Source organism: Bos taurus, chromosome X (assembly GCF_002263795.3).
Source record: "Bos taurus isolate L1 Dominette 01449 registration number 42190680 breed Hereford chromosome X, ARS-UCD2.0, whole genome shotgun sequence".
In the NCBI taxonomy this organism is placed as follows: Eukaryota; Metazoa; Chordata; class Mammalia; order Artiodactyla; family Bovidae; genus Bos; species Bos taurus.
The window spans coordinates 119,156,307-119,182,480 of record NC_037357.1 but is presented as its reverse complement, the minus strand read 5'-3'; the positions used below and the strand labels follow the sequence as shown (position 1 = coordinate 119,182,480).

General features: G+C 38.7%; 1 protein-coding gene and 1 non-coding gene across 2 annotated transcripts; one reads left to right on the top strand and one right to left on the bottom strand.

The window, feature by feature from the left end:
* Nucleotides 1-11,853: 11,853 nt before the first annotated feature.
* LOC112445227 (U6 spliceosomal RNA) lies at nt 11,854-11,958 on the bottom strand. The gene has a single exon (XR_003033596.1). It is a non-coding gene; the product is annotated as a U6 spliceosomal RNA (small nuclear RNA).
* A 10,980-nt stretch (nt 11,959-22,938) lies between these two features.
* On the top strand, nt 22,939-25,382 carry LOC112445114 (uncharacterized). Its single transcript, XM_059883851.1, has 3 exons — nt 22,939-23,142; nt 23,422-23,771; nt 25,093-25,382. Exons 1-3 carry the CDS (start codon nt 22,939-22,941, stop codon nt 25,199-25,201), a joined length of 663 nt encoding a protein of 220 aa, XP_059739834.1. The 3' UTR covers nt 25,202-25,382.
* The last annotated feature ends 792 nt before the right edge of the window (nt 25,383-26,174 follow it).

The following is a 26,174-nucleotide window of genomic DNA, read 5'->3' as shown; positions in this document are numbered from 1 at the left end:
ATACAGCTTAGCAACTGAACAACACCACCACACAATCAGGCAGATTGTGATTTGGGGAAATAGTTCTTGATGGAAATGTGGCATAAAATGGAGAGTGAAGTGACCTAGTGATATGGAATATAGAGCTTTGTAGGAAATTAAAATTTGTGTATAGAATAATGATTTCAAATATTCAAACAATAAAGTCGGGCTAAAGGAAAAAAACAGCTTTATTGAGATATAGTTCACATACAATACAATTCACCCATTTAAAATGTACAATTCAGTGGTTTTTAGTATATTCACAGAAATGTGCAACCATCAACCGCAGTAAATTTTAGAACATTTGAATCGCCTCAAAAAGAAACCCCATACTCTTTACCTATCACCCACCCACTCCCATTCCCTTGTTCTTCAACTTTCTAGCAATAATAACTGCTAATCTCCTTTCTGGAGCTATAGATTTTTCCATTCTAGACATTCATGTGAATGGAATTATAAGTAGTCTTTTGTGTCTGGCTTCTTTCACTTAGCATATGTTTGAGATTCATCCATGTTGTAGCATGTATCAATACTTCTCTTTAAAAAACTGCTTTATTGAAGATATAATTCATGTACCATACAGTTTACCCATTTACAGTATACAATTTGGTGGTTTTTAATATATTCATACATATATGCAATCATTACCACGGTAAATATTAGAACCTTTTCATCACTTCATAAAGAAACCCTGTACCCTCTAGCTATATCATCCTCTCCTCCTGATAGGTCCCTCCCCGCCGTCTCCTGCCACAGTACTAAGTAACCACTAATGGACTTGCTGTTCTATAGATTTCCATATTCTAAACTTTCATATGACTAGAGTCATAATATGTGGACTTTGGTGACCAACTTCTTTCATTTAGCATGTTTTCAAGGTCATCCATGTTGTAGTACCTATCAGTAAGTACTTAACTCCTCTTTATTGTTGAATAACTTCCTGTTGTATGAACATGACACATTTTGTTTATTCATTCATCTGTTGATGGACATTTGGGTTTCCACCTTCTGGCTCACTTGAACAATGTTGCTATAAACTTGTATGCAAGTTTTTGTGCAGACATATGTTTTTGTTTGTCTTCAGTATATACCTAGGTATGGAATTACTGGGTCATAATTTTACATTGTTTACAACAGGTTGGTTTTAACTGAAGTCTATGCTTTATGATTGGAGAAGGCAATGGCACCCCACTCCAGCACTCTTGCCTGGAAAATCCCGTGGACGGAGGAGCCTGGTGGGCTGCATTCCATGGAGTCGCTAGGAGTCGGACATGACTGAGTGACTTCACTTTCACTTTTCACTTTCATGCATTGGAGAAGGAAATGGCAACCCACTCCAGTGTTTTTGCCTGGAGAATCCCAAGGATGGCAGAGCCTGGTGGGCTGCCGTCTATGGGGTCGCACAGAGTCGGACACGACTGAAGCGACTTAGCAGCAGCAGCAGCAGCATGCTTTATGACTCACTCTTTTTGTTATACATTATATGGGTTTTGACAATTGTATAATTACATATATCTGCCGTTATGCTATCATACAGAATAGTTTACTACCCTAAAAATCCCCTTGCTCCACTACTCATTCTTCTTTTCCTCTGTCCCCTCCATCCCCTGGCAACCACTGATCTTTTTACACTCTCCATAGTTTTGCCTTTTCTAGAATGTCATAGTTGGAATAGTACAGTATATAACTTTTTCAGGTTAGCATCCTTCACTTCAGCAATATGTATTTAAAGTTCCTCCATGTCTTCCTGGCTTGATAGATTATTTCTTTTTATCACTGAATAATATTCCATTGTGTGAATGTAACACTTTGTTTATTCATTCATTTATTGAAGGATGTCTTGATTGTTTCCAGATTTTGGCAATTATGAATAAAACTGCTGTGGATACTCATGTGCAGATTTTTTGTGTGTGAGCATAAGTTTTTGATTAATTTGGGTAAATACTGAGGAGAGAAATTGCTGGATCGTATGGTAAGAGTGTGTTTAGTTTTGTATGAAACTGCCAAAGTGTCTTCCAGAGTGACTGTGCGTTTTACATTCTCACCTGCAATGAATGAGAGAGTTCCTGTAGCTTGTTAAGGCTTTTTGATTCTAGTGATCCTGGTGGGTGAGAAGTGGTATCCCAGTTTTGTTTTGATTTGCATTCCCTCATGGCTAATGATGTTGAACTTTTTTTCCATGCTATTCTTTACTGAGGTAACATTGGTTTATAACATTATATGAGTTTCATGTATACATTATATTTCAACTTCTGTATACACTATAGTGTACTCACTACCAAAAATTTAGTTTTCTTTCATCACCATATAGTTGACCCCCTTTATCCATCTCGTCCTTACACTCTTCCCCTTCGGTCAACAATACTCTGTTCTCCGTATCTATGTGTTTGTTTTTGTTTGGTTTGTTCATATATTTAGTTTTTTTTTTTTATTCCACATGTCTGAAATCATGTGGTATTTGTCTTTCTCCATCTGACTTATTTCACTTTGCATGATACCCTCAAGGTCCATCCATGTTCTCGCATATAGCAAGATTTCATACTTTTATGGCTGAGGAGTATTCCACTGTCATATATGTGTGTGTGTATCATGTCGTTTGTCCATTGATGGGTGCTTAGGTTGTTTTCATATCTTGACTATTGTAAATAATGCTGTGATGTACATAGGGGTTCATATATCTTTTCAAATTAGTATTCTTGTATTCTTTGGATAAATAACCAGAAGTTGGATAGCCAGATCATGTGATAGTCCTATTCTTAATTTTTTGAGCAATCTCCATCTTTTTTTCCATAATGGCAGTGCCAGTCTACATTCTTACTAACAGTGTACATGGGCTCCTTTTTCCTAACACCTTTGCTAGTACTTATTGTTTCTTGCCATTCTGATAGATGTGAGATGATATCTCATTGTGGTTTTGATCTGCATTTCTGTAATAATTGATGATGGTGAACATCATTTCATGGGCCTATTAGCCATCTATACGTCCTCTTTGGAAAAATGTCTGTTCAGCTCCTCTACCCATTTTTGTTTGTTTTATTTATTTTTTCATTGGAGGAAACTTGCTTTACAATATTATGTTGGTTTCTGCCATATAACAATGCGAATCAGTCATATATATATATATCCCCTCCTTGTTGAGCCTCCCTCCCCTCCCCCTATCCTACCCATCTAGGTTATCACAGAGAACCAGGCTGGGCTCCCTGTGTTATACAGCAATTTCCAACTGTTTTACACATGATAGTGTATATATGTCAATGCTACCTTCTCAATTCATCCCATCCTAACTTCCCCCACTGTGTCCACAAGTCCTTTCTCTACTAGGTTCATCAGTACCATTTTTCTAGATTCCATATATATGCATTAATATACGGTACTTGTTTTTCTCTTTCTGACTTACTTCACCCTGTGTCAGAGGCCCTAGTTCATCTACCTCACTATAATTTACTCAAATTCGTTCCTTTTTATGGCTGAGTAATATTCCTTTGTGTACCACATCTTCTTTATCCATTCATCTGTTGATAGACATCTAGCTTGCTTCCATGTCCTGGCTATTGTAAATAGTGCTGCAGTGAACACTGAGGTGCATGTGTCTTTTAGAATTGTGGTTTTTTTCAGGGTATATGCCCAGTAAGTGGGATTGCTGGGTCATATGGTAGATTTATCCCTAGTTTTTTAAAGAACCTCCATAATGGTCTCCATAATGGCTGTATCAATTTTCATTCCCACCAACCTTGCAGGAGGGTTCCCTTTTCTCCACATCCTCTCCAGTATTTATTTGTTGTAGATTTTTGATGATGGCCATTCTGACTGGTGTGAGCTGATACCTCATTGTAGTTTTGATTTGCATTTCTCTAATAATGAGTGATGTTGAGCATCTTTTCGTATATTTATTGGCCATTTGTATATCTTCCTTAGAGAAATGTCTATTCATATCATTTGCTCATTTTAAAAAGTGGATTGTCTTCATATTATTGTGTTGTAATAGTTCTTTATATAGTCTGGTTACAAAGCTCTTATCAGATTTATGATTTGCAAATACATTCTCCCATTCTTTGAGTTTTTGCATTTTCTTGATGGTATCTTTTGAAGCATAAAAGGTTTTCATTTTCATAAAGTCCAGTTTATCTGTTCTCTTTTGTTGCTCATGGTTCTGCTGTCATACCTAAGAATCCTTTGCCAAATCAAGATTTACTGTTAAACCTATGAGTCATTTAGCAGCACTGTAGCATTCTAAACATTTTTTCAGCTTAATTGAGTTATAATTGGCTAAATTTTTTTTTGACTTCTAAATTTTTTAAAATTTCTTTTTATAGTTGTTTTCCATCAGAGTTAAGGCTAATACTGATGCTTTGAAATTTGTTGAGACTTCATTTGTCATTTATATCTGATCATTCTTTATAAATGTTCTATATGTAATAGAGAAGAATGAACAGAATTTTTTGTTGGTCAGTTTATCTTGTTGTGGGTTTTTCCTTATCTTTATATATTTATGTCTTTCTCCAAATCTGGAGAATTTTCAACCATTATTTCTTCAAATATTTTTTCTGTACTAATCTCTTTCTGCTTTTCTGGGACTCCAGTGGTACAAGTGGTATACACACACTCTTTGGTATTTTTTCACAGTTCTGAAGTTCTGTTAAATTTCTTCAGTTTTCTTTCTTTCCATTTTTTTGATTGGATAATTTCTGTTAATCTATTGTCAATCTCACTAATTGTTTCCTTTGCCATCTGTAATGGTTACTTTTATGTGTCAACTTGGCTAGGTTATGGTACCCAGTGTTTGGTCAAAAACTGGTTTAGATGTTGCTGTGAAGATATTTTAAAATATGTTAACATTTAAATAAGCAGACTCTGAATAAAGTAGGTTATCCTTTATTATGTGGGTGGGCTTTATTTAATTAGTTGAAGGCCTCAAGAGAAAAGATTTCCCTCTCTTAAGGAGAAAGAATTCTGCTTCTAGACTGCTTTTGGACTCAAGACTGTGACATCAATTTTTCCTTGGGTCTCCAGCCTCCTCTTGTGCTCTGAAGATTTTGGTTTTCGCAGCCTCCCTGGGCTTCCCAGGCAGTGCAGATGGTAAAGAATCCACCTGCCAGTGCAGGAGACATGGTTTCAATCCTTGAGTCGGGAAGATCCCATAGAGGAGGAAATGGCAACCCACTTCAGTGTTCTTGCTTGGAAATTTCCACAGACAGAAGCCTGGCAGGTTTTAGTCCATGGGGTTGAAAAGAGCAGAAAATGACTGAGCACACACACACACACTAATGCATTAGCCAGTTCTTTAAAATCAATCGTTCTCTCACCATATATATATATATATATCTTTATCACTAATGTTTTGCAGTTTGATGCCAACGTATCAAAAAAAGAAAAAGTACCCACTAACTTCCAAAATGACCCCTAGAGGGCAGTATTGCCCCCATTGAGCCCATAGCACTTTTGAGGTAATTGCTATCTCATTTGATTGAGGTTGCTGTTTGGCCAGAGACTGGCTGGGTTGTGAGATCTGGGCTGTAGATCTCCAATTTCTCATGTGCTCAAAGACTAGACTAATCCCCTTTTTATAGACAAAACAATATGGATTCCAAAACTTTAAAGTAAGAATATATCCCATATAATCCTCATTTTATATGAACATAATGCACGAGATGAGCTCAATAGAAGTAAATATGTGATTATATATATAAAATGACTTTATACATATATATATTATATAATATATGTATTACACATTTACTTCTATTAAACTTATCCTGTGAATTTTTAATTTCATATATTGTATTTTTGTCATCTAAAATTTCCAATGGTTAGTTTTTATAGTTTCTTTTTACTGTGCTGTGAACTATCTTTTTATTTATTTGAAGGGTGTGTTTACCTCACAGAGCATAATTATAACAGCTTTAAAGTTTTTGTCAATTTCAACATCTGAATCATCTTGGATTTGTCAACCGTTGAATGTCTTTTCCCTTGGCAATTAGTCACATTTTCTTAATTCTTAGTATGTCAAGTAATTTTGGATTGTATACTGAATATTTTGAACCTAAAGTAACAATCTGGGTCCTGTTAAAGTCCTCTGATGGGTGAGAATTTTTTACAGTGATTCCTTCTACAGTCTCCAGCTTTGAGGGGCACATTTTCTCAGACCTCTGGCCCAAACTATGGGGTTCCTTGGATTTTTTTTCTCCTTGTACTGTCTATGGTAGCTCTGCTAGAGACTTTCCTTCTGATCAGTGTTGGGACAGAATGTAGGTAAAAATTTGGTAACTCACCCCTGTATGAGTCACTTCCTAAAGTTTTTAGTTCTTTTCTCAATTCACCTCCTTTGCTTACTTTTCAGGATTCTCAAGTAGTTGCTTGTTGTGTTCTGTTTTTACCCCCAGAAATTTTAGTTGTTTCAAGTGGAAGAGAGAGATTTTTGTGGGCTTACTCTTTTCTTGTCTGGTACCAGAAATTGGTACATCCACAGTGTTTCTTTTAGTGAAAGCCTGTGAGTGGTAAATTACTTCTTTGTATGTCTGTAAATGTCTCTATTTCGCCTTTACAATGGTAATTTACCTAGGTATAAAATCCTACATTACTAATAATTTCCCTTTTTCAGTTTGAAAATATAATGCCACTGTCTTCTGGTATCAGTTGTTGGCTGATACAAAGTCTTCTGGTATTCTGATTTTCATTTCTTAGTGGTTTTTTTTTTCTCTTGTGACTTTTAAGATCCCCTTTATCATTAATGTTTTGCAGCTTCACTTCAATGTGTCAAGAAAAAATACCCACAAACTTCCAAAATTCTCCCTAGAGGGCAGTATTGCCCCTGTTAAACCTGTGCTCTTTTGCGATCATTGTCACTTGACAGAGGTTGTTGTTGGCCAGACACTGGCTAGGTTGTGAGATCTGGGCTGTGGATTGTGGTCTCAAAGGCTAGACTAATTCCCCTTTTATAGATAAAATAACATGGATTCCAAAATTTCAGAGTAAGAGTTGTATCTATAGACCACATAATCCTCATTTCTGGGTTTATAGCCTATTAATCCCTATTTAACTGACTCATGGAAATCTGCAGCTTTCACTAAGGTTTTGGCTAGCTTCCTTCAGTCCTTGTTTTGTATTTCTTTATCCCTTTTAAGGTGTTTAAATATATTTCAGAGTAACTTAAAGTCATTTAAGGCCATCTCATTGGATCATTTGCCTGCCTTCCTTCCTTCCCCCAACTATCCATTCATTTATGTAATGTTAATTAAGTTAATATGCCAGTTTCTATACCAGACTAGGGAACAGAGATAAGTAAAACCCATACCCTTTTCTCAAGGTTAGCCTCTTCAGTTAGTTCAGTTTAGTTGCTCAATCGCGTCTGACTCTTTGCAACTCCAGGGACTACTACATGCCAGGCTTCCCTGTCCATCACCAACTCCTGGAACTTGCTCAAACTCGTGTCCATTGAGTCGGTGATACCATCCAACCATCTCATCTTCTGTCATCTCCTTCTCCTCCTGCCTTCAATCATTCCCAGCATCAGGGTCTTTTCTAAGGAGTCAGTTCTTCACATCAGGTAGCCAAAGTATTGGAGTTTCAGCTTTAGCCTCTTCAGTGCATTATTAATCCAGATAAAAATTTCATGATGTAAAAGAGTGTTTTAAGGAACATGTGAAGCTGTGCCAGAAAGGTCTTTGATTTAAATAACAATTTTTTTCTTGGTGGGTATGGTATTTTTAGTCAGGAGAAACTTGTTCCTCAAGCTTTTATAAAGCCAGTACTGCTACTTTATTTAAAATATGTTATGGTAATATTGATCCGTGTGCCAAGTGGTTGTGAGATATTTTACAATATTTGCTGTCAATTTTATTCAGCAGAGAAATTGTTACTGGAAATAGTACTTTTGGGAAATGTTATTTTGTCAGGATGAATTATTCTATAACATATTGTGTTGAACCTGAAAGTAATCGACAAGTATTCAAAATGAATCCAAAAGACATTTGCTCCTTGGAAGAAAAGCAATGACAAACCTAGATTTAAAAAAAAAAAAAGCAGAGACATTACTTTGCCTACAAGGTCATAGAGTCAAAGCTATGGTTTTTCCAATAGTCATGCACAGATGTGAGAGCTGAACAATAAAAAAGGCTGAGCACCAAAGAATTGATGCCTTTGAACTGTAGTGCTGGAGAAGACTCTTGAGAGTCCCTTGGACAGCAAGGAGATCCAACCAGTCAATCATAAAGGAAATCACCCCTGAATATTCATTGGAAAGGCTGATGCTGAAGCTGAAACTCCAATATTTTGGCCACCTGATGCAAAGAGCCAACTCATTAGAAAAGACCCTGATGCTGGGAAAGATTGAAGGCAGGAGGAGAAGGGGATGACAGAGGATGACATGGTTGGATGGCATCACCCACTCAATGGACATGAGTTTGAACAAATTCCGGGAGATAGTGAAGGACAGGGAAGGCTGGCGTTCTGCAGTCCATGGGGTTGCAAAGAGTTGGACACGACTGAGTGACTGAACAATAACAACAAATAACATCATTTCAAGAAGACATTTGACAGCATTTAATTTTTGAGCAAAAATAATAGAAATATAAATGTGCTTGTATAATTTTATGAATTAAGTATTTGTTACTAAATATTCCAAGAAAGAAGTGATTGGTTTAGATTAGGGACCTCTTTATTTATCATAAGTATTTGTTCAGAGTTTGGACTTTGAATTTTTATTTAATATGTGAGTTAAAAATATGAAGAATCAAACAGTGTATTAATTGTTAAAACTCTGTTTTTTGAAGAGAAGATATACCTTGTTTGGGGAAATAAACATCGTTAGGGAGAAGTAGATAATTTGTATGATAATTTTACCTAAATCAAATGGCTGTTAATTGAATGCTATTCCAAAATTTATTATAGAAACTTATACATGAGCAAATTTGTTTTAAACCATAAAGTACTATATTTACAGGAAATATTATAATTTGTAGTAACAATTTAAAGGAATCCCAGGGCTAAAAGTATTAGTTTACTTGATGAGTAAGGCCATAAGAAAAAAAATATGAGTGAATAAATTTTCCCATTGGAAGAGAGGAAGAATGGAAAGGAGATCCCTCATTTTCAGTTTTTCATTCACAATTTAGTGTGCAGTCCTCCAGAGGATAGGACTAGTGGTTCCATTATTGGTAAAAATATTAGGATAAAATCCAAGAAATTGAGGAAAACATTGAGATATTAAAATGGAATTGAAAATATTCATGTATATCCATGATTAAATAGTGTGCTAGTTATCTATTATACATAACAATATTTCCACCAACTTAGAGGCTTAATGCAAGATACATTTATTATATTACACTTTCTGTGGGTCAGGAGTCTGGGCATAGCTTAGTTAGATGCCCTGCTTCAGGGACTAAAAAGCTGCAATCGAGGTGTCAGCCAGGACTGCGGTCACATCTGCTTCCAACCTCACATGTTTGTTGGCAGCCTTTCATTCTTTGTAGGCTGCTGGACTGAGGGCCTCAGTTTCTTGCTGGCTCTCAGCCAAAGGCTGTTCTTAGTTCCTTACCCAAGTGGCCTTCTCCATAAGCAGCTCACAACATGGCAGCTGGCTTCTTTAAAACCAGCAAGGGAGATAGTGTCCTTGCAAGACTGGTGTTAGTCATACATACTATAGTCATATATGTATATATATATGATCATGTGCATCCTTTCACCTTTAGCACCTACTACTGACCAGAAGCAAGTCATAGTTCTTCCCACTTTTCGGAGAAGGTAGCTACATAAAGGTATGAACACCAGAAGACAGGGATCACAGTGGCACCATAAAGTCTGTCTGCCACAATTATGTATTTTTTTTTTAGCTCTGTCCATTAAAATGACCTAAAAGCAATGTCACCTCAGTACTAATGAACACTCCCTCGTGCTCAGGTTGTAGCTTCTGAAGACCATTCCCCTTAAAGGGAAGCTGGGTCCTTTTGGAGAAAGAGCTTACTGCAGGGCTGGGACAGGGAAAGTACAAGGAGATCTAGGGACATCTTTTATGCTCACAATCCATAATGTTCTCAAAAATCAGTGGGGTTATGTCCCACTGGCCACAGTCATAACATTCAGAACATTATGAAGACTAATGGTGGCAATTAATGGAAACAAATGAGTTCTGTGAAAACCCATGATTTGATAATGATGTTCAAAATAGAGAAACTAAACAAACTCAGAAGGTGGCAGGTTGCTCTGAACAACTGTAGGACCATCTCTTCAATAGTCAACATCATAACAAAAGATACCTAAAAATTAAATGCTGTGGGTGGTCCTTGAACAGATCATGATTTGGATGAAACAACTGATTTTTTGTTTTTTATGTTATTTGGGAAATTTTTAATATGGTTTAGGTATTTGATGAAATGGAAAGATGGAGTTTGTTGACTTAAAAAAGGAGGTTATAAAATAGCGTGCACACTGTGATACATCCTTGCAAAAAGTACACACACACATACACATAATAATGTAGGAAAATCTCTTCAAGTACAGGCACTGAGGTGTTAACAGTGGTGGATCTCTGTGACGGCTGGCAGGGGGTGTTTATGAATTTCTTCTTATTTCTGAAACAAATTAGTAGCTTAAAACAATACAAACTTATTCTCTTATAGGTTTATGAGGCCTTCTGATTCCCCTCCTTCCCTTTTCTAAGAATCCTTGTGATTACATTGAGTGCACATGGATCATTCAGGGTAATCTCTCCATTTCAAGATCTTTCACTTATGGTGGGGGTAGAGTGGGAGGGAGGCTCAAGGGGGAGGGAATTTATGTACGCATATAGCTGATTCATGTTGTTGTATAGCAGAAATCAACCAAAATTGCAAAGCAATTATCCTCTGATTAAAAAAAAATCCTTCACTTAGTCACATCTGCAGAATCCCTTTTGCCATGTAAATGGTTCCAGGGATAAGGTCAGGGACATCTTTGAGGAGGGCCATTATTCTGTTTGCCACAGAGTATGATGTTTTTACTTTTTATTTTTTTGTCTAGATTTTGTAATTTTATATAACATGTGTGTGTTACTTAAAATGTGTAAGTTAAAGGACTTACCTGGTGGTCCAGGGGTTAAGACTCCATGCTCCCAAGCAGAGGATGCAAGTTAGACCCCTGGTGGAGAAACTAAGACCCCACATGCACCACAGTGCAGCCGAAAAAAGAAACAAAACTAAAAAAAAATATGTAAGTTAAAAGTAGAAAAATGTTAGTTTAATTTCAAGTGACACGAATGTGGTTATTTATAAACTTTACCTGGCTGCATGTGAAGTTTGAGCTTTGCATCCATTTATTTTCTTACTTTTTATTTATACCAAATCATAAAATTCAAGTTCACAATTCCATGTTGCTAGAAATTGCAGCAAGTGTTTGGTAGCTGGGTCAGAGACTTCTGTATATCGGACTGAACAAGGAGCCATGAATCGAGAAGTCATTTCTTTCATTTGTTGTCTCCCCCAGCCACTAAGGGGTGAAGTATCAAACTCAAATTCTGTAAGGATGAATGTTTCGCCTTAGGAGAGTGGGTCTCCCCGGGGGCAGTGCCATCAAGGGTATACTTTGAAAACACATGGGGCTATTTTGGTTGTTACAGTGATTGACAGGAATCCCCTGGCAGGGATCTCCTGGCAGTTAGAGGGCAGGAGCCAAGAATGTCATGTGTCCTTCAGTGTCTGTGACATTTGTACAGGGATGAATGTTCCTCCGTTTTACATAATTTTTGAATGTCCCTCTAGCCATCCATGTGTATGAAAAACCTATCTGTGGTTGTCCAAGCCTAAGCCTAACCTTATTTACATGTAAAGTTAAAGTACTTTTTTTCTAAAATTTACTTTTAAAAATATGGGATGCTTTCACAAATGTGCATGTCATTCTGTGCAGGGGCCATGCTTATCCTCTCTGTGTAATTTTAATCTTAGTATACTGCTGCTGAAGCGAGCATAACTCAAAGTATTTTTTGAGCAGTTTTAATATCCTGGAATTTTCCAGGAACGGAACTACTGTGTAAATTGAAAGGAGTATGTGTTGTTTTGTTTGGAACCTTACCAAGAATGGTTTAAGGTTTTAGAAAATCACACCAATGACATCAATGCCATTTATGGGCTGTGCTGGATATCTTCCATTGCCCTTCCAGATTCACTCCGCCCTCTCTGCCTCTGCTGTACCCTGGGAAGGGATTGGATCAATAGATTTCCTTGCTCTCTGGCTTCTGCGTAGGTTCACTCATTCGAGAGCATGGACAGGAGATTTGGAAGGCAAAAGGAGAGTGAGATATGGCACTTGAAAGGACCACTAGAAACGAGATGTTATCTAATCCATGGAAGCATAAAGTTGGATATGACACCAGTATTCTGTTTGAAAATGATAATGTTATATATACGATTGAGTCCAGGCTAGTCAGAAGGCACCAGTAAACTGCCTGGAGAGGTGTCTTAAACTCCTATGGTACTTGATCCTATCAATTCATTTCTCACTTAATCCACATTTATGGCTTCCCGAGAGTTCTCTATGACTGGTTAACAGAGAAAAAGCACAGGCCTGGTTTTTGCAGTTTGCTGCCCAGCCAAAGGCAGAAGGTATTTCTAGGGGCAAAACTGTGGGCAGTACGTCTTACTGTTCACTTCAAGTGGGAGGAGAGATGGCCTCTTTTCTCTCTGGGCATAGTATAATTGGGAGATACAATCTGACACAGCCCAGAGTGTCCCTGCTTATTCTTGCTGTATGTGCCAAGAATGCAAGGCCCTGACCACTTTACCTGACTCATTTCTCTGGGCTGTATGTGCAAGGAGCTGCCTTGAGGGGGGAGGTGATATTTCCTTCTGGGGTAAAGAGCAAGCTTGCTATATAAGATGTCAATTCCCCACGGCCGGTGTCCTTTGGCTGTGATGCAGACATGCGTTGTGTACATAGTATGACCACCTGGCCCCTCTGCATGGCCTCTTTTTGGGCTTAGGGCTGTGGGGAACCCACACAAATATGCTGATGGTGCTGCTACTGCTTACTGTGCTGCTGGCATCCAGGAAATGTTAACAGGCTAATTTGTTAGCTTGTAAATAGGAGAAAATCCCATACCCTGACAAATATTTGTTAAATGCTTTGCAGTTGGTTTTATAAACCTTTTGCAGATTATGTGACATGAACCTGATTTTGCATTGAGTGTTGCAATTCAGAGTTCTTCCTCTGTGGCTTTGGTGCCTTAGGGGAAAATGTTGCCACTTCTACATTTGAATGTCTTATTTTTTTCTCTATTCAGGCAAAACTCCCTTGGCAGAAGTGTCACTGCATATCTGTTGGAAAAAGAACAGGTACATTTTAATGACTTCATGAAACCATTTGACAAAGTTTCATAGCAAACAATACTAAGGACGAGGAGTGAATGGATTGCCAATATTGTAAATCAGAAATTCAAATATTTGTTGTTAGGTTTTTTCTATTTACACCGTAGATAGATAACATTATATGTTCCTATTCCAATTGTTTGTAATTCTGTTTTGCCCCTTTCTTTTCCATAGTAAGTTTAATCTTCTTAGAATTGTCCTTATTTCTCATAGTTCTAAATAATGAAATTTCAGCATTTAGTCTGAAAAAATCATAGGCCCTCCTAACTGCTGTTGTAAGAAATCCCAGCAACAGAATAAGAAGACAATATTCTGGTTTCTTAAGATGTCCTTAAAATGTTATGTCTAACAAAGGGGTCTTGTAAGACATCTGGAACTGAGAACTTATGGCTTATTCTGTGAAAGTAACCTTGGCCTTAAAAGCCTGGTTTTTTTGTTTGTTTGTATTATTTAGTAATATGTTTCCCTGGTAATGCTATTTAAATCTACATCTCCATGTCCTAAAAGCTATGAATACCTATGAGTTGGTTTTAATAGTCAAGTGAAATGAATATTTATGTACACACACAAACGTGTATGCAAATATTTATAGCATCATTATCAAACACTGGAAACAACCAGATGTCCTTCTGCAGGTGAATGGATAAACAAACTGATTGCTGCTGCTGTTTAGTTGCTAAGTCATGTCTGCCTCTTTGTGACCGCATGGACTGTAGCCCATCAGGTTCTTCTGTTCATGGGATTTCCCAGGCAAGAATACTGGAGTGGGTTGCCATTTCCTTCTGCAGGGGATCTTTCCGACCCAGGGATCAAACCCATGTCTCCTGCTTGGCTGACAGATTCTTTACCACTTTGGCCACCTGGGAAACCCATAAACAAACTGGTGCATGCATACAATGGAATACTAGTCAGTAATAAGAAGGAAAGATCCATTGATTCACTCAACAAAATGAATGAATCTTTCTTTTTGTGGTAAAGTATGTATAATATAAACATTGGTGAATCTTAAATTCATTTTGCCAAGCAAAAGAAGCCAGACTCCAAAGACCCAAAAGTACTGTATGATTCTATTGATATGGCTTTTTTTTTTTTTGGTTGCACTGGGTCTTTGTTGCTGTACAAGGGTTTTTTTCTATAACTGTGGAGAGTGGAGGCTACTCCCCAGTTGTGAAGCATGGGCTTCTCACGGCAGTGGCCTCTTCTGTTGCAAAGCATGGGTGCCAGGGCATACAGGCTTCCATAGTTGCAGCACTTGGGCTCAGCAGTTATGGTTCACGGCTTAGTTGCCCCATGGCATGTAGGATCTTCCCGGACAGGTCTCCAACCCATGTCCCCTGCATTGGCAGGCGGATGCCCATCCACTGTACTACCAGGGAAGTCCTCATATGGCATTTTGAAAAAGGCAAAACTAAAGATAGGTGTATTAGTTTCCTATTGCTGCTACAAAAATTTAACACAAATTTATTCTCTTACAATTCTGGAGGCCAGAAATTTGAAATCAGTTTCACTAGGCTAAATAAAGTCAAGGTGTTGTAGGGCTGGTTTCTTCTTGAACCTCTAGAGAAGAATTCATTTTCCATGACTTTTCTAGCTTCCGGAGGCAGCCTGTTTTCCTCAGCTTGTGACTCCTTCCTCACATCACTCCAACCCTTTGCTTCCATTCTCAGGTCTCCTACTATCTCCTTTGACTTTCTTGCTGCCCTCTTTAAGGACCCTTGTGATTACATTTAGGACCCACCTGGATAATCCAGGGTAGTCTCTCAATCACGAGATTTTTAATTTAGTCACATCTGCAAAATCCCTGTGGGGATTAGGACATGGATGTCTTTCCATATCGCTGTTTTATTTATGTATTTATTGCTGTGCTGGGTCTTCGTTGCTGCACACAGGCTTTCTCTAGTTGTGGCAAGCGGGGCCACTCTTTGTTGCATTGCACGGGTTTCTTATTGAGGTAGCTTCTCTTGTTGTGGAGCATGGGCTCTAGGGCTCAGGCTTCAGTAGCTGTGGGACCTGGTCTCAGTAGTTGTGTCTCACAGGCTCTAGAGTAGTTGTGGCGCACAGACTTACTTGCCTTGTGGCATGTGGAACCTCCCCAGACCAGGGATCAAACCCATGTCCCCTGCACTGGCAGGCAGATTTTTTACCACTAAGCCGCCAAGGAAGCCCAATCTATTAATGTATTTTTATCTTTGATTTCTCTTAATTTGCATTTGTTTTATATATTTCCACTTCATTTACATGAATCATTTTGTGCTTCATTTAACAATAGTTCAGTACTATATTTCATATTTGAAAGTTGCTAAGAGAGTCGATCTTAAAAGTTCTCATCACAAGAAAAAAGATTCTGTAATTATGTATAGTGATGGATGTTAACTAGACTTATTGTGGGAATCATTTTGCAATATATACTTATATTGAGTCATTATGTTACATACCTGAAACTAGTATAATAATGTTTGTCAATATATTGTTTTTAAAAGCCCATGTTTTAACTAATGTAAGACTGTCAACAAAAAGAGCTATACATAAATATTGTACTCCAGTTGGTAAATAGATACAGAAATATAGATAGGTCTATAAATATCAGATAGTATACTTAGATATATTTTCTGGCTCTGGCTGCTGAAATGGCCTAGAAACAGTTACACCCCAAAAGTAGGAAGCACACCTCTCATCCAGATCTTTGTTTCTAAACACCATTCTCCCATAAATGGAATCAGGGCTCCTTGAAGAAATGGCTGATTCTAGGCACTGGGGCAGGAAGATACAAAATGAGTACAAAACATCTGGTGGGACCAGAGGGGGAAAAACAATGGAACCCTACACTTGTTCTTTCTAGACCCCTGCTATGAATCATACACTGTGATGTATTTTTTAATATTTATTTTTATTTATTTATCTGGCTGTGCCAGGTCTTAGTTGCAGCATTTGGGATCTTTAGTTGCAGCATTCAAACTCTTAGTTGTAGCATGTGGGATCTAGTTCCCTGACCAGGGATTGAATCTGGACCCCATGCATTGGGAGTGTGGAATCTTAGCCACTGGACCACCAGAGAAGTCCCTGTGATGTATATTTTGACTTTCATACCCTTGCTATACAGAGTGTGTGCTTTCCCTGTAATAAACTGTACATTTTTAAGTTTTTCTCATTTTAGGGTCCTATGATTACAGGACACGAAGTGATGCAGTTTTTTTTCAGGTTGTATTCCATTACAAGTATTACAAGGTTTTGAATATGATTCCCTATTGTTTAGTTACTAAGTCATGTCCAACTCTTTTGCCGCCCCGTGGACTGTAGCCTACAAGGCTCCTCTGTCCTCGGAATTTTCCAGGTGGGAATACTGGAGTGGGTTGCCATTTCCTCCTCAAAATATTGCTGCAAATGGCAATATTTTATTCTTTTTTATGCCTGTTATACTCCATTGTCTGTATATACCGCATGTTAAGCCAATCATCTGTTGATTGGCACTTGAGTTGTTTCCATGTCCTGGATATTATAAATTGTGCTGCTATGAACATTGGGGTACATATATCTTTTTGAATTAGAGTTTTCATTTTTTTCAGATATATATTCAAGAGTGGGATTGCTAGATGATATGCTAGCTCAATTTTTAGTTTATTAAGAAACCTCCATTCTGTTTTCTTTTACTGACTGCACCAGTTTATATTCCCACTAACAGTGTAGGAAGTTTCCTTTTTCTCCACACCCTCTTCAGCATTTATTTATTTGTAGACCTTTTAATGGTGGCTATTCTGACTGGTGTGAGGTGATACCTCATTGTAGTTTTGATTTGCATCTCTCTAATGATTAGCAATGTTGAACACCTTTTCATGTGCCTGTTGGCCATCTCTGTGTCTTTTGAGAAATGTCTATTTAAGTCTTCTGCTGATTTTTTGACTGGGTTGTTTGATTTTTTTGACATTGAACTGTATGAACTATTCATTTATTTTGTATAGTAACTCCTTGTCAAAAGCATTGTTTGCAAATACTTTCTCCCATTCCACAAGTTGTCTTTTCATTTCGTTGATCGTTTCCTTTGCTATGCTAAAGCTTTTAAGTTTGGTTAGATCCCATTTTGGAGAAGGCAATGGCAACCCACTCCAGTACTCTTGCCTGGAAAATCCCATGGACGGAGGAGCCTGGTAGGCTGCAGTCCATGGGGTCACACAGAGTCGGACATGACTGAATCGACTTAGCAGTAGCAGATCCCATTTATTTTTGCTTTTGTTTCTTTTGCCTTGAGAGACAGATCTAAGAAAATACTGCTATGATTTATGTCAGAGAATGTTTTGCCTATGTTCTTTTCTAGGAGTTTGATGTAGTCATGTCTTATACGTAGGTTTTTAAACCATTTTGAGTTTATATTTGTATATGGTATAAGGGAGTATTCTAATTTCTTTATTTTCATGTAGCTGTCCAGCTTTCTCAGCACCACTTGTTTTAGAGGTTCTCTTTTCTCCATTGTATAGTCTTGACTTCTTTGTCATAGATTAATTAATTGTAGGGATGTGGGTTTATTTCTAGGCTCTCTATTCTGTTCCATTGATCTATATGTCTGCTTTTTTCCAAGACCACACTATTTGGTTACTGTAGTTTTGTAATATAGTCTAAAGTCTGGGAGGGTTATGCCTCCAGCTTTGTTCTGTTTTGGTGGGGAACAGGCACTGCACAGTGTGGCATGCAAGATCTTAGTTCCCTGACCAGGGATCGAACCCATGCCCCCTGCAGTGGAAGGGCGGAGTCTTAACCACTGGACTGCCAGGGAAGTCCTCAACTTTGTTCTTTTTCCTCCGACTTGCTTTGGCAATTCTGGGCATTTTGTGGTTCCATATAACTTTAAGGAGTAGTTTTTCTATTTCTTTGGAAAATGTCATGAGTATTTTGACATGGATTGCATTACATCTGTAGATTGCTTGGAGGTAGTGTGACCATTTTAACAGTATTAATTCTTCCAATCCAAGAGCATGGGGTTGCTTTCAATTTCTTTGAATCATCTTCCGTTTCCTTTATCAGTGTTTTATCTTTTTAAGTGTAGAAGTCTTTCACCTCCTTGGTTAAGTTTATTGGTAGGTATTTGATTTTTTTTTAATGTGATTTTAAATTTGATTTTTTTTACTTTCTTTTTGACACTTCATTATTTGTATAAAGAAATGCAGCAGATTTCTGTGAATTAATTTTTTATCCTGCTCTCTTGCTAAATTCATTTGTTAGCTCTAATAGATTTTGTGTGGAGACTTTAGGGTTCTCTCTACATATATCATGGCATCTGCAAATAGTGACAAGTTTTACCTCTAACCTTCCAATTTGGATACCTGTAGTTTCTTTTCTGATTATTGTAGCTGGAACTTCCAATACTATGCTGAATAGAAGTGGCAAGAGTGGGCATCCTTGTGTTGTTCCTGAACTTAGAAGGAAGGCTTTCAGCTTTTCACTGCTGAGTATTATGTTGGCTGTGGGTTTGTTGTAAACGGCTTTCCTTATGTTCCTTCTATACCCATTTTGGTGAGAATTTTTATCAGGAATGGATATTCAATTTTGTCAAATGCTTTTTCTGCATCTGTTGAGATGATTATTTGGTTTTTGTCTTTCCTTTTGTTAATGTGCTATATCACGTTGTTGAATTCATTTTGCTAATATTTTTGAGGATTTTTACATCTGTATTCGTAAAAGATACTGGCCTATAATTTTTTTTTTTTTTTGTAGTGTGTTTGTCTGATTTTGGTATCAGAGTGATATTGTCTTCATAATATGAATTTGGCACTGTTTCCCACTCTTCAGTTATTTTGCAATCATTTGATAAAGGTAGGTATAAGTTGTTCTCTGTATGTTTGGTAGAATTCCTCAGTGAAGCTGTCTGTCTTGGACTTTTGTTTGCAGGGTAGTAATCATATTGTTTAGTGTTTCTCTATCCTTCTATGTATAAATTTCTTTTTAAATTTCAGTGTCATTTTTTATTTTTTTTATTTCTTTTTTTTTTCTTTTTTCTTTTTTTTTTATTCTTCCAATTTTATTTTATTTTTAAACTTTACATAATTGTATTAGTTTTGCCAAATATCAAAATGAATCCGCCACAGGTATACATGTGTTCCCCATCCCGAACCCTCCTCCCTCCTCCCTCCCCATACCATCCCTCTGGGCCGTCCCAGTGCACCAGCCCCAAGCATCCAGCATCATGCATCGAACCTGGACTGGCAACTCGTTTCCTACATGATATTTTACATGTTTCATTGCCATTCTCCCAAATCTTCCCACCCTCTCCCTCTCCCACAGAGTCCATAAGACTGTTCTATACATCAGTGTCTCTTTTGCTGTCTTGTACACCGGGTTATTGTTACCATCTTTCTAAATTCCATATATATACGTTAGTATACTGTATTTATGTTTTTCCTTCTGGCTTACTTCACTCTGTATAATAGGCTCCAGTTTCATCCACCTCATTAGAACTGATTCAAATGTATTCTTTTTAATGGCTGAGTAATACTCCATTGTGTATATGTACCACAGCTTTCTTATCCATTCATCTGCTGATGGACATCTAGGTTGCTTCCATGTCTTGGCTATTATAAACAGTGCTGCGATGAACATTGGGGTACACGTGTCTCTTCCTTCTGGTTTCCTCAGTGTGTATGCCCAGCAGTGGGGTTGCTGGATCATAAGGCAGTTCTATTTCCAGTTTTTTAAGGAATCTCCACACTGTTCTCCATAGTGGCTGTACTAGTTTGCATTCCCACCAACAGTGTAAGAGGGTTCCCTTTTCTCCACACCCTCTCCAGCATTTATTATTTGTAGACTTTTGGATCGCAGCCATTCTGACTGGTGTGAAATGGTACCTCATCAGTGTCATTTTTTAAATGTCAAATTCTACTAATATTTTTCATATTAGATTTCTCTTAATTTGTATTTGTTTATATATTTCCTCTTCCTTTACATTAATCTTTTTGTTTCATCTTGTGCTTCATTTAAATTATATAAAATTGAACTTTAATTCAATTTGTGAATACTAATTTTTAATAAGGGAGTAGATTCCATTTATATTTATCATGATCACTAATACATTTGTTTTATTATTCATTTCATTTTTCTATGCTACTTTGTTTTCTCATCATTTTTTGGTGGCACAGTGGTAAAGAATCCACCTGTCAATGCAGGAGACATAGGAGATGTAAGTTCAATCCCTGGGTCGGAAAGATCCCCTAGAGAAGGAAATGGCAACCCACCCTAGTGTTCTTGCCTGGAAAACCCCATGGACAGGGGAGATTGGCAGGCTACAGTCCACGAGGTCACAAAGAGCTGGACATGACTTAGTGATTGAGCATGTGCGTGATCATTTTTTATTTGCTTTGTGGTTTTTACATTTATTTTTCTCTTTTGAGTGTTTACTTTTATCTTCTTTGTTTCTTTGGAAGTCCTATGTGTTCCTTTTGATACTGGTAAGCTTGACTTTTTTTTTTTGGTGGCACCATGTAGCTTGTGAGATCTTAGTTCTCTGACCACAGATTGAACCCTGGGTCCTCAACAGTGAGACTGTGGAGTCCTAACCACTTGACCGCCAGGGAATTCCCTGGTAACTATGACTTTTAAGTTTTTCAGAAGCATTCTGTGGGTCTATGGAATGTCGTGTACCCTGTATTGTAATAGCAAGAAAGTTCTCTGTGACTGTTAGTGTCACTTCAGAAGAAATCTGAAGGCAACTTTTTAAAGCAGTTCTTTGTAGCCAAGAATAATTTGGGATAATTTGAACATCAGTAAAAGTAATTGCATCAGGGAATTCCCTCACAGTCTAGTGGTTAGGACTCTGAACTCTCACTGTGTTCAATCCCTGGTCAGGGAACTAAGATCCTGCAGCCTAGGTGCTGCTGCTGCTAAGTCGCTTCAGTCGTGTCCGACTCTGTGCAACCCCATAGACGGCAGCCCACGAGGCTCCTCTGTCCCTGGGATTCTCCAGGCAAGAATACTGAAGTGGGTTGCCATTTCCTTCTCCAATGCATGAAAGTGAAAAGTGAAAGTGAAGTCGCTCAGTCCTGTCCGACTCTTCTCGACCCCGTGGACTGCAGCCTACCAGGCTCCTCCGTCCATGGGATTTTCCAGGCAAGAGTACTGGAGTGGGGTGCCATTGCCTTCTCCGGCAGCCTAGGTGCAGCATAGCTTAAAAAAACAAATAATTGCAGTGAATTGAGACACACTGAATATGTTTGAATCACGAATATAAGACTACCAAGAAAACTTATTTTTGCCTTAAAAAAAAAACCTGATTATGGTAGTTGACTTTTAAAATAGTGGGATAAAGAGGTCAGGAGATACTCTCCTCAATGAAATAACCATTTAACTGGTAAAAATTATTTTAAAAAGTCAATCATTTTAAGTATCTGGAATTTGTTTTAAGGACATACAGCAAATAGAGAAGCATTTATTCAAGAAAATCTACAGACCTTAGTGATGGACCGGGAAGCCTGGTGTACTGTAGTTCATGGGGTTGCAAAGAGTCAGACACGACTGAGCAACTGAACTGAACTGAACTGAAGAACAATGGGAGTCAGTAGAATTTAAGCCAAGGACTGCTTCCCATCCCCCAGCTCAGTATGATGGAGGCTCTGCTCTTAGAACTCTTAGAAAATAGAACCAGAAAGATGAGGCCCCATTCCCTTACATCTCCTGGTCTAGAGCTTTGGTTTCACTCCAGGGAGGCAGGCCAACACCACCTCTCATCACAGCCAGCTCTGTGTTGCAGAAGGTATATATCCAGGCAGGGGCAGGGCAGATGACTGGCGATCTCTCCCCTGCCCAGGTTTCACAGTAGGACGGAAGGTCTGCACACATGCGGTAGGCTGTGTAGTACTGGGTTCCATCATTCCTGCTCCTGTTTGCTCAGAGGGCAAAGGTTCCATATCAGGAAGAGCGAGATGATAAGACGAGGGGCTACAATCCCTGCCCACTTACCCTCCTCCAGAGCAGACGTGTCACTCTGGGAGAAGTGGGCCACCAGCCTCCTCTTCCCTCAGCTCAAGCAGAGGAATACAGAGGTCCCCTTAGAACTTAGAACAGTGCCTGTCACACAGTGTGAGTGTGTGTGTGTGTGTGTGTGTGTGTGAGAGAGAGAGAGAGAGAGAGAGAGAGAGAGAGAGAAAGACAGTTTGGCAGAGCACACAGATCTTTTCAGTTACAGTCTTTTTCCCCCAAAAGTTGGCCTGTTGCTTCATTTTCTTCTGAAAACCAATATTGTAGAGAAGTCTGAAATCAAACTGGCTTTGTTGCCTTCGAGCACAGTGGTTAAGAGCTCTGGTCAGACCGCCTCGCTTTGTGGCGCTCTGACCAGAGCTCTTTGACTTGCCCCGTGATGTGTGACCTTGAGCAAAGTGACTTGACCTCTCTGATCCTCTCTGATCCTTACTGTTGTCCTTTGTAAAGTGGGGCAGCTCCTAGACCTCCCTGTCATGGACCCTTTGGATCTGTTAGCCAGACCAGCCTTCCTCTCTTTTCTTTGTCTGTTTCTTCTCGCTCTAACCTTTTAGTTCTGGTGGGACTTCTAGTCATAGTACCCTCAGCCCCTGCTTGAATATCTCACTCCATCCTCTTGCCCACCGTCATGGATCCAAGGGTGAGCACAGAACATAAACAACCGGTGTCCTTCTGTGGGGAAACCAGAAGAGGGACTCTGTCTTCTTTTGGGGCAGCTGAGTTGGGACACTGTGAGCCCAGAGCTGCAAGTGCATCTGGGGGAAGCCTGCCTGCTCCCAAGCGCAATGAGAGAGCTGAGGCAGCTGGAGGGCAGAGGGATCCTGACAAGATGGTCCGAGTCGCTGAATCCAGTCCACTTAACAGCCAGCACCACCATTTTATTGGAAGGCTATGAGGGTTAAATGAGAGAATTCATGGAAAGTACCATGTGGCGTGTGGAACTCAAGCCCTCCATTAATGATGACTTGTTTTCTCCTCCCAGAATGATGGCAGGGCTTCCCCCACCCCACTCCCCACCCCCGCCTGCCCCTTATTAAACATTGTTGCCAAATATCTCTGTGGGCAGGTACTTAATTTCCTGTGAACCGTGGTGAGTTCTTTCAGTCCACAGATACAGATCTTCCTCCAGCTTAGGAAGACCTTCTCTAAGCTTTCATCCTACGCCTTGGTGGGAACAGCGAGTCCCTGGGTGCTGGGGCTGACGCTCTGTTCTTCCTATCTTTATCTTTGTCCTCCTCTGCCTGATGAGTTCCTGGAGGCGTGGACATGGTCGGCAGTGTTAATCTCAATAGCTATTGACTTCTTCCTTGTTCTACCCCCAACTCCCCAGGCCACAGAAGGTCCAGGTGGCAGAACTCCTTGCTTACAGAAAGCCAGCTCCTTTATGCTGGGTGGTTGTGGAGAAGGCTTCAGCTGTTTCCCGGGCCAGGGCTGCTGTCTTTCTAGCAGCAGTACCAGCAGGTACCTGCCATACACTACTTCTCAGTGATAGACTTCAGGCAAAGTTATGGGGACAAGGGCAACTATGCAGGTTCCACAGACCCTTGATGTGCAGGCCTAGCCTGGGCGCTAGTAAGAAATGCAGAATCTCAGGCCCCAAACTGGACTCACTGCGTCACAGGGAGCCTTTCTGACAACATTCCCAGGCAATTTGTGTACCCATTTGAGAAGCTTGGCTCCAGAGCACAGGCCACTTTAACCCTTTTATTCATAGTCCTTTTTTTTGGAGTGGGGAGATCTACTCACATGTCATTTTTCATAGCAAAATCCTTCCCAGACTCCTCACCAGACCACATCATGTCATGTTCTTTTTACTGCTGACTTCATCTTCATGTGAAATTTCCCTTAATGTCACTACCATAAAGTGGGGGCTCTATTACCAAGGACTAGGAATCTTATATGCACAATTCACACTTTATTGAAACTTTAATTTTACTAGGTCAGATTTCTGCTGTGTCTTTGGCTCACCTCACCTTTTGGAGAATTACGAAACTTGCCACATTTCTGCCAGATGCTTCTTCCTGTTTTGTTCTCAGTTTGGGCTGTTTGTTTCTATTTGCTTGATGTTTGTATGCAAAAACAATCAAAAAACATTTGTGGTTTATGTAAACACTGAGCACAATTCAAATTTGTTCCATATGAGAGTCTCTGACTAATAATTCTAATGTCCTGTAGTTGCTCTAAGGTTAAGGTTGAATTATCATTTCTTTTTAGCATATTTATTGAATGTGTTTTCGGGTGAAAAGCCGTTATGTCATTAAAAAGAAGTCTTTGTTCAAAATGTGGAAAATTTTTCAAGAGCTGCTTTAACAAATGTTGCTAGCTGAAAGGTCATTCTGTAAGATAGTTATGTTCTTGGCAAAAATTGAAAAGCACAAGCACATCAAGAGTTGGCCAAGGAATGGGGAACTGGGAATTCTCTTCTGCTGGAGGGAATGTATATTAGTACAGTCATTTTGGAAAGTAATACTGAAAATGTGCCACATCTAGCAATTTTACTTCTTTGATACTCAAAGAGAAAGTTTTTATAAATGTGGGCAAAGAGGTATTAAAGGATGTACTAGAATTTCTTAAAGTGCTATTGGTGTGTGGGCCACTTGTTTATGTATCACCTGGGCTCCTGGATAAACTGCAAATTCCTCAGCTGTGTACTGTACCTACTAAAAATAAGAATTTCTAGGAACTGAGGCCCAGGAATTCACATCTTTAACAATGTGTTCCCTTCCAAATTTGAAAGGCATTGCTGTTTTCCTAATATGTAGTCTAATTTTATTTCTTTTAGTGCTTATTCTTATTGTTTTGAAAAGAAGTGGTATTATATGGTCCACAGAAAAGTGAGAAAAGAAACAACTAGTATCTGTAATGCTTGCCCTTCTCCAAAGATTCTTTGAAATTTGAAGGTAATTTTTTTCCTTCTATGCTTATATATGTTTGTTTTTTAAACTTGCTACGGAAAATTTCAAATATATACACAAAGAGAATAATGCATCAAGCACCCATGTGCGTATCCTACAGCTTCAACGATTGTCTGCTCAATTGCAATCTTCTTTCAATTCTATCTACCACTCAGCCTCAACCTCTTTTCCACTCACCCTCTTTGAAGGCCATCTCTGACAGCATATCATTTTATCTGTAAATATTTTGACAATGTATCTCTAAAAGATAAGGACTCAAACATATGATCACACCATCTTTACACCTAAACCAGATTAACAATAGTTTATGTCAGCATTTATCTGGTTAGTGTCGATAGCAATCCAGTCAGTGTTCACATTTCTCTAATTGTCTGATTTTTTTAATACTTAACTTGACTTAAGATTCGGATGAAGTTCATACAGTTCAATTGACTGAGATATCTTTTGTTGCTTTTCTCATCTGTTGGTTTCCCCTCCAATGTTTTTCGCCTTATAATTTATTTATTGAAGAAAGAAGATCCCATAGTGTTTCCCACCATCTAGATTTTATCGATTACATCCCTGTTGTTTCATTGATATGTTTCTCTGTTCTTTTATTTCCTGTAAATTGGCAGAGAGAGCTAGTGGGTTGATTAGGTTCAGGTTTCATTTTTTTCCATCAATGCACTATGTATTTCCATCATGAGGCATATGTCTGCTTGTTACTCTGGTTAGCAGCTATTGATGATCATTGTTCAGATCCATTGATTTATTAGTGGTTGAAAAATGGTGATATTCTATCAAGTCTTCTTCATATATTGTAGGGATGCTTCTTCAGTTCAGTTCAGTCCAGTTCAGTCCCTCAGTCATGTCCAACTCTTTGTGACCCCATGGACTACAGCATGCCAGGCCTCCCTGTCCATCACCAACTCCTGGAGTTTACTCAAGCTCATGTCCATTGAGTGGGTGA

What these genes read in the sequence shown, in the direction of transcription:
- LOC112445114 (XM_059883851.1), top strand. Translation starts at nt 22,939, where the DNA reads ATGGATCCAAGGGTGAGCACAGAACATAAACAACCGGTGTCCTTCTGT. An exon ending in AGAGGGATCCTGACAAGATG is followed by an intron (nt 23,143 to 23,421) that starts GTCCGAGTCGCT and finishes TTCAGTCCACAG; the next exon opens with ATACAGATCTTCCTCCAGCT. An exon ending in TCTAGCAGCAGTACCAGCAG is followed by an intron (nt 23,772 to 25,092) that starts GTACCTGCCATA and finishes TATTTCTTTTAG; the next exon opens with TGCTTATTCTTATTGTTTTG.